At 50.7% G+C, this 11,037-nt stretch overlaps 2 protein-coding genes and 1 pseudogene across 8 annotated transcripts in view; 1 reads left to right on the forward strand and 2 right to left on the reverse strand.

Moving 5' to 3' along the window:
* Nucleotides 1-6,755, reverse strand: part of PPP1R7 (protein phosphatase 1 regulatory subunit 7) — a 29,171-nt gene extending 22,416 nt beyond the window's left edge. The window contains exons 1-2 of one of the 3 annotated variants that reach the window (XM_040450402.1): nt 6,603-6,755; nt 3,647-3,787 (exon numbers count right to left, since the gene is read on the reverse strand). In XM_040450402.1, coding sequence (XP_040306336.1) covers nt 3,647-3,787; nt 6,603-6,654 — 193 coding nt within the window. In that variant the 5' untranslated portion in view covers nt 6,655-6,755. Of the gene's footprint in view, nt 1-3,646; nt 3,788-4,196; nt 4,214-6,602 lie in introns of those variants that run through there. The other 2 variants (XM_040450403.1, XM_040450404.1) reach the window with 2 other exon arrangements.
* Nucleotides 766-1,387, reverse strand: LOC121014302 (deoxyuridine 5'-triphosphate nucleotidohydrolase, mitochondrial-like; annotated as a pseudogene).
* A 66-nt stretch (nt 6,756-6,821) lies between the features above and the next one.
* PASK (PAS domain containing serine/threonine kinase) overlaps nt 6,822-11,037 on the forward strand; it is a 40,626-nt gene continuing 36,410 nt past the window's right edge. For all 5 annotated transcript variants that reach the window (XR_005783158.1, XM_040450399.1, XM_040450397.1 and 2 more), the window contains exons 1-2: nt 6,822-7,711; nt 8,157-8,237. The gene's annotated coding sequence lies outside the window, so the exon portion shown is untranslated. The remainder of the gene's footprint in view (nt 7,712-8,156; nt 8,238-11,037) is intronic.

The following is an 11,037-nucleotide window of genomic DNA, read 5'->3' on the forward strand; positions in this document are numbered from 1 at the left end:
ATTGCTTTGGAAAGTGGCCTGGTATCTCTAAATGCTTGTCTGCCAAGAGGAAAACCCAACAGAGCACAGCTCAACAGACGGACCGGAGAGCCCTAACAAGGGAAACACGCTTTTCCCCCACTGGGGGCCCGGCCCGGCAGAAGGCCAGCCCACCCCGGTGCCCGAGGAGCGCCCCAAGAAGCCCTCTTCGTTTCCTCTGAACTGCAGAAGCATGCATGTCTGCAAGGATTCGATGCTTTAAAACAGTAACAGTCGTTCTTTGATTTCATCAATTGTCTTACGATTCCCCCCATTCCCCTCCCCCCCGCCCCGTCTGCTTTTATTAGGATCTGAATAAGGGCATATATTGTGACTGGATGACATTTCTCTAATGTCCCTTTCCGCTCTTGCAATTTTTGGCTGAAGAAACTGGGCCGCCTGGCTGTGACACTCCTGTGGGAGTGTGTCACCTCCGCTCTCCCAGATCTCCCGCAAATCGGTCGTTCCCAGTGCTGTCCTGCCCGGCTCCTACCGCCGCCTCTGCCCTGTGGGGGAGCTGTGCTGGCTTCTGTGGTGGCTCACGGCTGTAGCCCTCAGGCCTCCCAAGGACCAAGGCCGGAGGTCCATCTGCTGCTCAGTCCGGCCCCTTGACTGGAGGCAGCAGAGAGGTGCACACCACTCGGACCGGACCCAGCAGCGTAAGCACCGGCTGAGTTCAGATTCCTAACTGTGCCTGTTCCACAACAATCCACAGCGGCCAGTTCAAAAGTATGTCGTTTAGTATGGTTTGTCATTTACTAGAGTTTTTTTTTCACTTTTAGCAAAAACTCTGTAAAAAAAAAAAAAGTCTTTTCATTTTCTATTCTTAGCACAAATTTTAATTCTTCCCAGTAGAACTCAAACGTCTTGAACTCCTTTCAGAGTTTTCCAAAACCTGAACTTCCTCTACGTCTGGATAAAAAAATCCATTCACAAATGAGCCGTGCAATCCGATCACCCTTTTTGACTTTGAACTTTTCTTTGCCAAAATTAAATCGTACAACAGCCACGCTTCCTCTATAATCTTCACCCGTGACGCCAGCTTCTACATCTATGAAGTGCTTCGCAGCTAAGCCAGAATGGCGAGCTACCCTTCCACGGCACCCGGAAGCAAGAGTGTTTCCACAAGGGTTTTCTCCACAGGTGGCACTGTATAATCACGGGCACTGCACAGGTCGTAGGTCGTAGCCCGCAGCCCGCGCAGACCCCTCGGTCAAAGCGGTGGCGTGCTCCGAGGGCAGGACGAAGCAGAGCCTCGCAGTGTCCTCCGCAGGCCGAGCCCGCTTGCTGGGGGAGATGGTGCGTATGCCACCTCAGTGCAGGGTGTGGCAGAGCAGAACGTGAGAAAAGACAGCAGCACAGGGGGCAAGTGGAGCCAGAGTCACTTGCTGTAACTTTAGAGGATGTCAACCAACCTGGGAACGAAGTAGAAGGAGTTGGGCAAAACCAAGAGAAATAGCCAAATTACCCCTCAGCCCAAGGCAGCACAAATGCAGTGTCCACGAACTCAGGAAGCTGCAACAAAGGCAGGTGTCCAGGCCACCCAGTGTCCAAAGCAGGGCGCCAGGAGAGTCCAGGGCGGGTGCAGACAATGGAGAAGGGCCCGTGGGTGGACACCGGGCCCGGGCTCTCCTCAGGACAGGTGCTCACCCAGCGTAAAGTGCTTCTGTCTGTCCATCCAGCACATAGGGCAGGCCCCTCAAAACATCAGCTTAACCTCTGAAACAGTTGCCAGCCTAGAATGTTTTCCCAAATGTACCATGTATTTATTTATCTTTTGGAAAAAAAAAAAAAAAAAAAAAAGCTAGGGAAAATAAGTGAAAGGTAACAGTCGACATGTTTGAATTTGTTTTATTTGAACTTAGCACTTAGACAAATACAAGTGGGAGTGAGTCCTGGTTTCTCTTAAGGACTCATAAAAATGTATATTCCCAGAGTGCTTCTAATCAGCCAGCGGTCTGGAGGAAGGAACTCTGGACTTGACAAGCTGCGCTCAAGTCCAGCTCCTCTACTCTGTCACCACGAGCCCTTGGGCAGGCCACAGGGAGCAGGTCTCACCACCCAGGGAGAGGAGCCCCATGACAGGGCCCCACCGCCTCTCCGGTTCTCCACGAGCGCCAGGTGTTCAGACGCCGAGAGCAGGCGACGCTCCCACTCTCTCGGTCGTCTGTGACTCAGTTAAGACGGTAACGAAAGCTCTCATCCATCACTCCCGTGTACTTATTCCACCCACATCACTTCCAGAATATCGACTCTGGCATTCCAAAGTAAACGTGGCTGATACTTTCATGGTAATCTCCTTTTGCCTTAAAATTAGGTTGCCATAGTTACCAATCATCCTCACTGGCACAGAGCACAATGTTATTTTAAAAATTAGTCTTGTTTTCTTATTGTGTTTTCTTGTTATCATAAGGGTAGTACATGACTATTAACACCTTAGAAGTCCACACATTGTATATAAATCTAGAAAACGCAGAAAGTACAAGACCCTCTCACACCTGCTGTTCAGAGACCCTCAACTGAAACTTGATGTGTTTTCTCTGTTAAGTATGTTAAAACTTACATATTACTAATATTTTTAACAATAAAATTTTAACGTGCACACTGTTTTGTAGTTTGCTACTCTCACCTAATAACATACCTTGGACATCTTTCTGTCTGCTCCTATGCTCTGTCTCACTTCTTTTTTTCTTCTTTTTTTTTTTTAATGCTTACGTAGTCTTGGGAGAGAGCGACAGGGTGCGAACAGGCGAGGGGCAGAGAGCAAGGGAGACACAGAATCCGAAGCAGGCTCTGGGCTCTCAGCTGTCAGCACAGAGACCGACGCGGGGCTTGAACTCACGATCTGAGATCATACCAGAGCCGAAGTTGGATGCTCAACCGACTGAGCCACCCGGGCGCCCGTCTCACTTCTTTTCAATGTAAATCTATTTTCTAACCAAAGATCATGGTTGGTAGGGTGAAAAACCACCCATTATGGACTGAGAATTTACTTTTCTCATCTGTAAGTTAATTTTGTTGCTGTTAATCACTAAAACAATAGGAGGCTATGGAGATAGTTTCCACCTAAGACAATTTTTCAAACATCTAGGTATCTTAGGAGTCAATTCTTGCCTGGAAGTATGGTGAAGCAGGACTCAAACGACTTCTCCAAAATACTAAGAGTGCTATTCTGAAATTAGTGTATGTTACTACGATAGGAAACAAAAGCATCATCAGCCAAAATATTTGTTTCACATCTCGCTTTCCGAATATACGGTTAATAACGCGATTTTCTGATCCTGCTCCAGATGCCACGCTGGCACCAGTAACGTTAGTAGTCGTGTTTGCCTTCCGTGCAACTCCGAAGAGATGCATCCTGCCTGCGGATGCCGTCCACAAGTCAGCTCACTAAGGGAGTACCACAGAGGGCGCACGCCCCCAGAGCACACGGCCACCAGCCCCCAGAGGGCCTCCAACGCTGCATCAGCGGAACGAGAGCTCGCCAAACGAACCCCCTCTCGCACAGCAGTCCTCCCGCCGCCCTTGCCTCCCCAACACCCACCGTGGGGTGGGTGTTGGGTGGACTGCGTGCGACATGGCCGCACCCACCCCGCCTCCCGCCCTTAGTGAGTGAAAGGCTCTTAACTCGGCCTGGTACCTTCTGGGTCTTCCTCCCCCTGCTCCTCTCCGTCCTTCAGGCTGTGCTCGCTGAGGTCTGCCACTATACCGCCGCCCTGCTTCTTCCCCTCTTCATCGCCAGACTCTTCAGATTCGACTCGCCTGTCAACTGAATGCACACACATCAGTAAGAATTCACAGCCACTTTACGTGACTTTCTGAAGAACACAGAATAGACTGATATCCAGTTGTAACTCAAAAAGACTTCATTCAGAAGCGTTCATTGAATTCAGTTCAACAAACACCTGTATTCCATTTCTTGGGCGCCACCTGCAGTGCACAGAGGTGGGGACAACTTGAGTGGGGGAAGGCAGAGCAGGGAGGACACAGGGGTCCGAAGATGAGTGACATACTGTTCCTGCCCTCGAGAAGACTGAAGATTTACCAGGTGTTCTGAAGGCCCTGGGTCATTTGTGACCGAACGTACTGACAGCGACGCAATGAAGTACCTCCTGCGCGGCTCACTTTCAGCCTGGACATCCGTGTACAGGGGACCGTGTGACCCTCCCCCCACATACCTTCATCCACGCTCCACTATCCATTTGGCCAAGAAAACCAGCCCCGTCACAGGCCCACGTTCTGAAAGAAATCAAGACTAACTCAAATCAGACTGTGGGCGGGAGGGGGGGGGGGGCTGTAATGACAAAGGAGAAGACAGCCAGTAGTGCCAACTGCCCCACATAGAGGTCACTGATGCCAAACACCAGCACACAGTGATGCCAGCCGAGAGTTCTGAAAGGCTGGTAAATAAATATTTTCTGAATTAATAAATAAGGCAATGACTAAGTATGGCAGACTGATAAAAATTCTTTGAGGAGACTGTCACATCATTTTCCTTTCTCCTAACATTTTCCATGACCTGTCTTGGAATCTGGAAGAGCTGAAACACTAATGAATTACTGGGAGTTATCAACCATACTGAAAGCATTTTCTTTCCTGCCTACGGCTTATCCACAGAGGGGTGTGCTCTTTGAGGACAGGACTTCTACTTCTCCTTTCTGTCTCCTCCTGGGCCTAGGAAAACAGTACCCAGGAAAGGACTGCTGGATAAAACCAAGTCCTTACGAAATCCAGCTCCCAAACCTCCAAATCCATTCCTTCTTCCCCAGCCTGGCAACTGCCAGGCCTCCCGACTGGTCTCTCGGTGGCTTTTCTGGCTCTGTCGAATCCATTCTGCATTGCCAGAGAATCTGATTTGATTCTAAAATCCAAATCTGATCTTTGACTCCAAGTTTCTGGAATGTCTCTGGCTCCAGCTGAGATTTCAATTTGCCCTTAGAGACATAGCGTTGGCAGGCTCTCTCCTTTCCCAGCCTCACTCTCCTCATCTGTAGAAGGCTAGTTTAGGACCCATTTACCAGAGGCGCTGTCGGGGCTAAAGTTGAAAGGGCACAAAAGCAGCAGTCAGCATGTGTGTGACACGCAGTCAACACTAAGCAAACTAGTGATCGCCAGGCACAGGGCACTCTGTGGTCATGGCGAAGGGAGAGCAAGTTCTACTGGGAGATGGGGTGGCGTGGCTGAGACCAGGGTGGCAGGGACCTAGCTAATGAAACCTGGGACTCTATCCTGAAGGCAGCAGAGGGTCTGGAGCATGGGACAGATCAGAAATATAAGGTGACTTTGGGACACTGGGAAATGGGGTGGTTCAAAGTCTTGGCAGAGGGAACGGAAGAGGTACTGAAGACTTAAGAGATATGAAGGATATAGAGTCACCAGAACTGATTAATTGGATGGCTGGGAGTGGGAGAGAGAGGATCACCTAGGTTTTGTATGTTCCTTTTACCAAGACATGGAAACAGTTGAAGAGGAAGGAGTAGACTGGGACGCAGGGAGTCGAGGAGAGCAGACAGGAAGAGGCACTTTCTTGCTTAAAAGGGTCCAAGACCCTTCACCAAGGTCCACCATGACCCTCTCTTGCCACCCTCCTCCAACAGGACTGTTATTCTTGGTCAAATTTTCTTCCAGGCAGACCGCATGCTTTTCACAGCTCTTTGCCTTTGTCTTTCTCTCTCCTGAAATGATCTTTGATCTTTCCCCAACCTGGTGATTTGTAGTTATCTGTCAAGGCTCAGCTCAGAGGTGGCTTTGGCTGGGCAGCCATCACTCCAAACAGGCCAGCTCCTCGTCGCACCCCGCCTCCCGTCTTACCTACTAGTTTACACATCAGACAGTAGCTGCTCTTCTGGAGCTCTGACCTCATCCCCACTTCCCCTCCAAACCAGCAGAGCCCAAAGCATATAAGCACTAGGAAAACATGACTGACTCTCCAACTGCTGTGTGTATATAACTATACGCACACGCAATATGCATGTGATTTTTTTCAACAAAGCTAAGGAGGTGAATTTAGTCTTTTGGGAACTAGAATAGTTTTTAAACCAGGCATCCCCTCTGCCGAACTCAACCTCTCGGCTCCTTGCCACCCGTTCCCCACAACACATTTGCTTAAGAGAGGACTCTTCTCCACCTCCACCACGTTCACCCACGAGCCCGCTGGGGCAGGTCCCATGGGGCCGTGCGCCTTACTTTTCCAGGTAGTTGCCCAAGGGACCGACCCCATGGGCCAGGTTCAGAGAGAGGTTCGGTACGAGGCTCCCGCCAGCTGGTGGACGCCGGGGCTGTCGAACCACCGCGTCGTCAGTCCCCACCCACTCTACTGCGCCGCCGCTCTCCCCTCCCACCGGCCGTGGGTCCGGCGCCTCCTGGCCGCCAGCGCCTTCCTGACTGCCGCAGTCTCGGCCCGGGGTCCCGGGGTCCCGGGCCGCCCCTGCCCCGCGGAGCCGGCTGGCAGCTGTCAGGGCGCGCGGCGGGGCCCAGGCCACGGCTAGAGGCGGGAAGTCCCGTTTTTCTCAGGCAGGACCGGCGCGGGCCGCTGCCTCCCCGCCCGCGGGGCCCTTGGGCCGCCGCCCCACGCAGCCACTCACCCTCCATCATCTCCTGCGACTGTTGCTGGCCCGCGCCGCGTTCCGCCGCCATGTTGGCTGCTCTTCCCCTTTCCGGAATCTGTCGCCTCAGGCCCCTCAGCCAATCAGGGCTCCCGACTCAGTGCTGCTCAGCCAATGGAATCCCACCCCAGGTTTGAACCCCCCGACGCGCCTGCGCAGCCTCCGCGCCTCATGGGAGTTGTAGTCCACTCGCGAGGCCATGCGGGCCTCAGCCCCAGGAGTAGCCAGCCTCACCTCCCAGGGACAGGTAATCTGAGAGCGCACCGGAGGCTTCTGGAGGCGAGGAGCGGGGAAGAAGACAGGGGCGGTCGGGGCCTCATGCACGGAGCCGTGGCTGAAGGCGAGCGGAGAGAAGAATCTGGGAAATGCTTGGGGCTCATCGAGGGTCTCTGCGTGGGGCTGCAAAGTGCGGGCCAGTCGAGGGCGTGCCGGCCCCTCCGGGGCTCAGAGGTTGCGTCTGTACAGTGGCCAATTTCGTCCCGAAGTCGCCTCGCGGATTTAGTCCGTGTGAAGGGATGGCCTCCAGTTAACGCTCAGCGCAGGGCGCCCGCTCTCGTGCCGGAGTCGGAGCCGAGGCCAGGGGCCGGGGCCCGAGCACCGGGGGCCAGCTCCACCCGCAGGTGCGGGGACAGCCTCTCGGCGGTCCAGGACGTCGACCCAGCCCACTGTGAGACGCAGCCTCTGTCGGTCCCTCGGTCCCTCGGCCCCTCGGGCGTGCGTGGCCCGTGAGGGATCCCCCCCGCGCCCCCCACCTCCGAGGCCGCAGAGAGGCGAGCTGCGCACTGCTCACCCTTCCGGATTCGGAGACCCGAGGAAACGGTGTCGGTCAGACCCCGCGGGCGGAGGCGCCGTCTTTTTTGGCTCCTCCGAGGCGCCGTAAAGGGAGTCCGGTGCGTCCCTAGCAACCGTTAGCGCCGGCTTCCCCGCGCAAGCTCGCCGAGTCCCGCCCACAAGCACTCGTGGTTGGCTCGTAAGGCCTGTCAATCGGCACGAGTCGTTCTGCGATTGGCCGGTGGGGCCGGAGGCGAGGATGCGCTCCTTCCCGGCGGGTGAAGCGAACTTGGCTGGGAGACCCTGGCAGGCCCCAGGTGAGATGCCTGCACTGGAGAGAGCCGGCCCGCGACCCGCTGGCTCCTGGCGCGGCCCGTGGACGAGCCGCTCCCGAGCCCTGCGTCCCCTTCGCGTGGCTGCGGCTGGTGGTGGCCCGCTGCCGCCTTGCCGCCGTTTGCGGCGCCCTGGGGCCCTAGGGCCCTGGGACCCGGCTGGGGCCTAACCCCACCGGCGCGCCGTCCACCCCGGAGTTGGCCGCGAGTGTTTTGTTTACCTCGGGTTGCCTGTTCCCCCTTCTGGATGGCGAGTCCGGGAGAACAGGGGCCGCCTCCTGCTCTCGGCTGCTCTCCAGCGTCGAGAACAGTGCCTGCCAGCGGGTATTTGTGGCATGAACGCCCACTGCTTCCCCCATCTCCATTTGGGTGTCGCGTACAAACCTGGCTTTATCCTGAACCTTGTCTTCACCGGCTTTTCTTTTCCCAGAGCATGGCAGCGGCCTGAGCGGGAAACTTGGGATGCCGTCTTGATGCCTTTCCTTCTGTGCTCATCACCCAGTGTATCTAGGTCAGTTCTGTGCCAAGTTTTGTCTGTGTGTTCCTGTCTCCATCTTTCTGCCACTGCTTTGTTGTATTTTTTTAAATTTTTTTTATTTTTTCACTTTACACATGCAACTTTATTTTTTTTTCAATGTATGAAATTTATTGTCAAATTGGTTTCCATACAACACCCAGTGCTCGTCCCCAAAGTGCCCTCCTCAATACCCATCACCCACCCACCCCTCCCTCCCACCCCCATCAACCCTCAGTTTGTTCTCAGTTTTTAAGAGTCTCTTATGCTTTGGCTCTCTCCCACTCTAACCTCTTTTTTTTTTCCTTCCCCTCCCCCATGGGTTTCTGTTAAGTTTCTCAGGATCCACATAAGAGTGAAAACATATGGTATCTGTCTTTCTCTGTATGGCTTGTTTCACTTAGCATCACACTCTCCAGTTCCATCCATGTTGCTACAAAGGGCCATATTTCATTCTTATTGCCACGTAGTACTCCATTGTGTATATAAACCACAATTTCTTTATCCATTCGTCACTTGGTGGACATTTCGGCTCTTTCCACAATTTGGCTATTGTTGAGAGTGCTGCTATGAACATTGGGGTACAAGTGCCCCTCTGCATCAGTACTCCTGTATCCCTTGGGTAAATTCCTAGCAGTGCTATTGGTGGGTCATAGGGTAGGTATATTTTTAATTTTTTGAGGAAACTCCACACTGTTTTCCAGAGTGGCTGTACCAGTTTGCATTCCCACCAACAGTGAAAGAGGGTTCCCATTTCTCCACATCCTCTCCAGCATCTATAGTCTCCTGATTTGTTCATTTTGGCCACTCTGACTGGCGTGAGGTGATATCTGAGTGTGGTTTTGATTTGTATTTCCCTGATGAGGAGCGACATTGAGCATCTTTTCGTGTGCCTGTTGGCCATCCGGATGTCTTCTTTAAAGAAGTGTCTATTCATGTGTTCTGCCCATTTCTTCACTGGGTTATTTGCTTTTCGGGTGTGGAGTTTGGTGAGCTCTTTATAGATTTTGGATACTAGCCCTTTGTCCGATATGTCATTTGCAAATATCTTTTCCCATTCCGTTAGTTGCCTTTTAGTTTTGTTGGTTGTTTCCTTTGCTGTGCAGAAGCTTTTTATCTTCATAAGGTCCCAGTAGTTCATTTTTGCTTTTAATTCCCTTGCCTTTGGGGATGTGTCAAGTAAGAAATTGCTACGGCTGAGGTCAGAGACGTCTTTTCCTGCTTTCTCCTCTAGGGTTTTGATGATTTCCTGTCTCACATTCAGGTCCTTTATCCATTTTGAGTTTATTTTTGTGAATGGTGTGAGAAAGTGGTTTAGTTTCAACCTTCTGCATGTTGCTGTCCAGTTCTCTCAGCACCATTTATTAAAGAGACTGTCTTTTTTCCATTGGATGTTCTTTCCTGCTTTGTCAAAGATTAGTTGGCCATACGTTTGTGGGTATTAGTTCTGGGGTTTCTATTCTATTCCATTGGTCTATGTGTCTGTTTTTGTGCCAATACCATGCTGTCTTGATGATTACAGCTTTGTAGTAGAGGCTAAAGTCTGTGATTGTGATGCCTCCTGCTTTGGTGGTCTTCTTCAAAGTTACTTTGGCTATTAGGGGCCTTTTGTGGTTCCATATCAATTTTAGGATTGCTTATTCTAGTTTCGAGAAGAATGCTGGTACAATTTTGATTGGGATTGCATTGAATGTGTAGATAGCTTTGGGTAGTATTGACGTTTTGACAATATTTATTCTTCCAATCCATGAGCATGGAATGTTTTTCCATTTCTTTATATCTTCTTCAATTTCCTTCATAAGCTTTCTATAGTTTTCAGCATACAGATCTTTTACATCTTTGGTTAGATTTATCCCTAGGTATTTTATGCTTCTTGGTGCAATTGTGAATGGGATCAGTTTCCTTATTTGTCTTTCTGTTACTTCATTGTTAGTGTATAAGAATGCAACTGATTTCTGTACATTGATTTTGTATCCTGCAACTTTGCTGGATTCATGTATCAGTTCTAGCAGACTTTTGGTGGAGTCTATCGGATTTTCCATGTATAATATCATGTCATCTGCAAAAAGTGAAAGCTTGATTTCATCTTTGCCAATTTTGATGCCTTTGATTTCCTTTTGTTGCCTGATTGCTGATGCTAGAACTCTCAACACTATGTTAAACAACAGCGGTGAGAGTGGACATCCCTGTCATGTTCCTGATCTCAGGGAAAAAGCTCTCAGTTTTTCCCCATTGAGGATGATGTTAGCTGTGGGCTTTTCATAAATGGCTTTTATGATGTTTAAGTATGTTCCTTCTATCCCGACTTTCTCGAGGGTTTTTATTAAGAAAGTTGCTGAATTTTGTCAAAGGCCTTTTCTGCATCGATTGATAGGATCATATGGTTCTTTTCTTTTATTAATGTGATGTATCACACTGATTGATTTGCTAATGTTGAACCAGCCCTGCATCCCAGGAATGAATCCCACTTGATCATGGTGAATAATTCTTTTTATATGTTGTTGAATTCAATTTGCTAGTATCTTATTGAGAATTTTTGCATCCATATTCATCAGGGATACTGGCCTGTAGTTCTCTTTTTTTAATGGGTCTCTGTCTGGTTTAGGAATCAAAGTAATACTGGCTTCATAGAATGAGTCTGGAAGTTTTCCTTCCCTTTCTATTTTTTGGAATAGCTTGAGAAGGATAGGTATTATCTCTGCTTTAAACGTCTGGTAGAACTCCCCTGGGAAGCCATCTGGTCCTGGACTCTTATTTGTTGGGAGATTTTTTTTTTTTTTTTTTTTGGAGATTTTTT

Source organism: Herpailurus yagouaroundi, unplaced genomic scaffold (assembly GCF_014898765.1).
Source record: "Herpailurus yagouaroundi ecotype Mexico unplaced genomic scaffold, PumYag 202, whole genome shotgun sequence".
Lineage (NCBI taxonomy): Eukaryota > Metazoa > Chordata > Mammalia > Carnivora > Felidae > Herpailurus > Herpailurus yagouaroundi.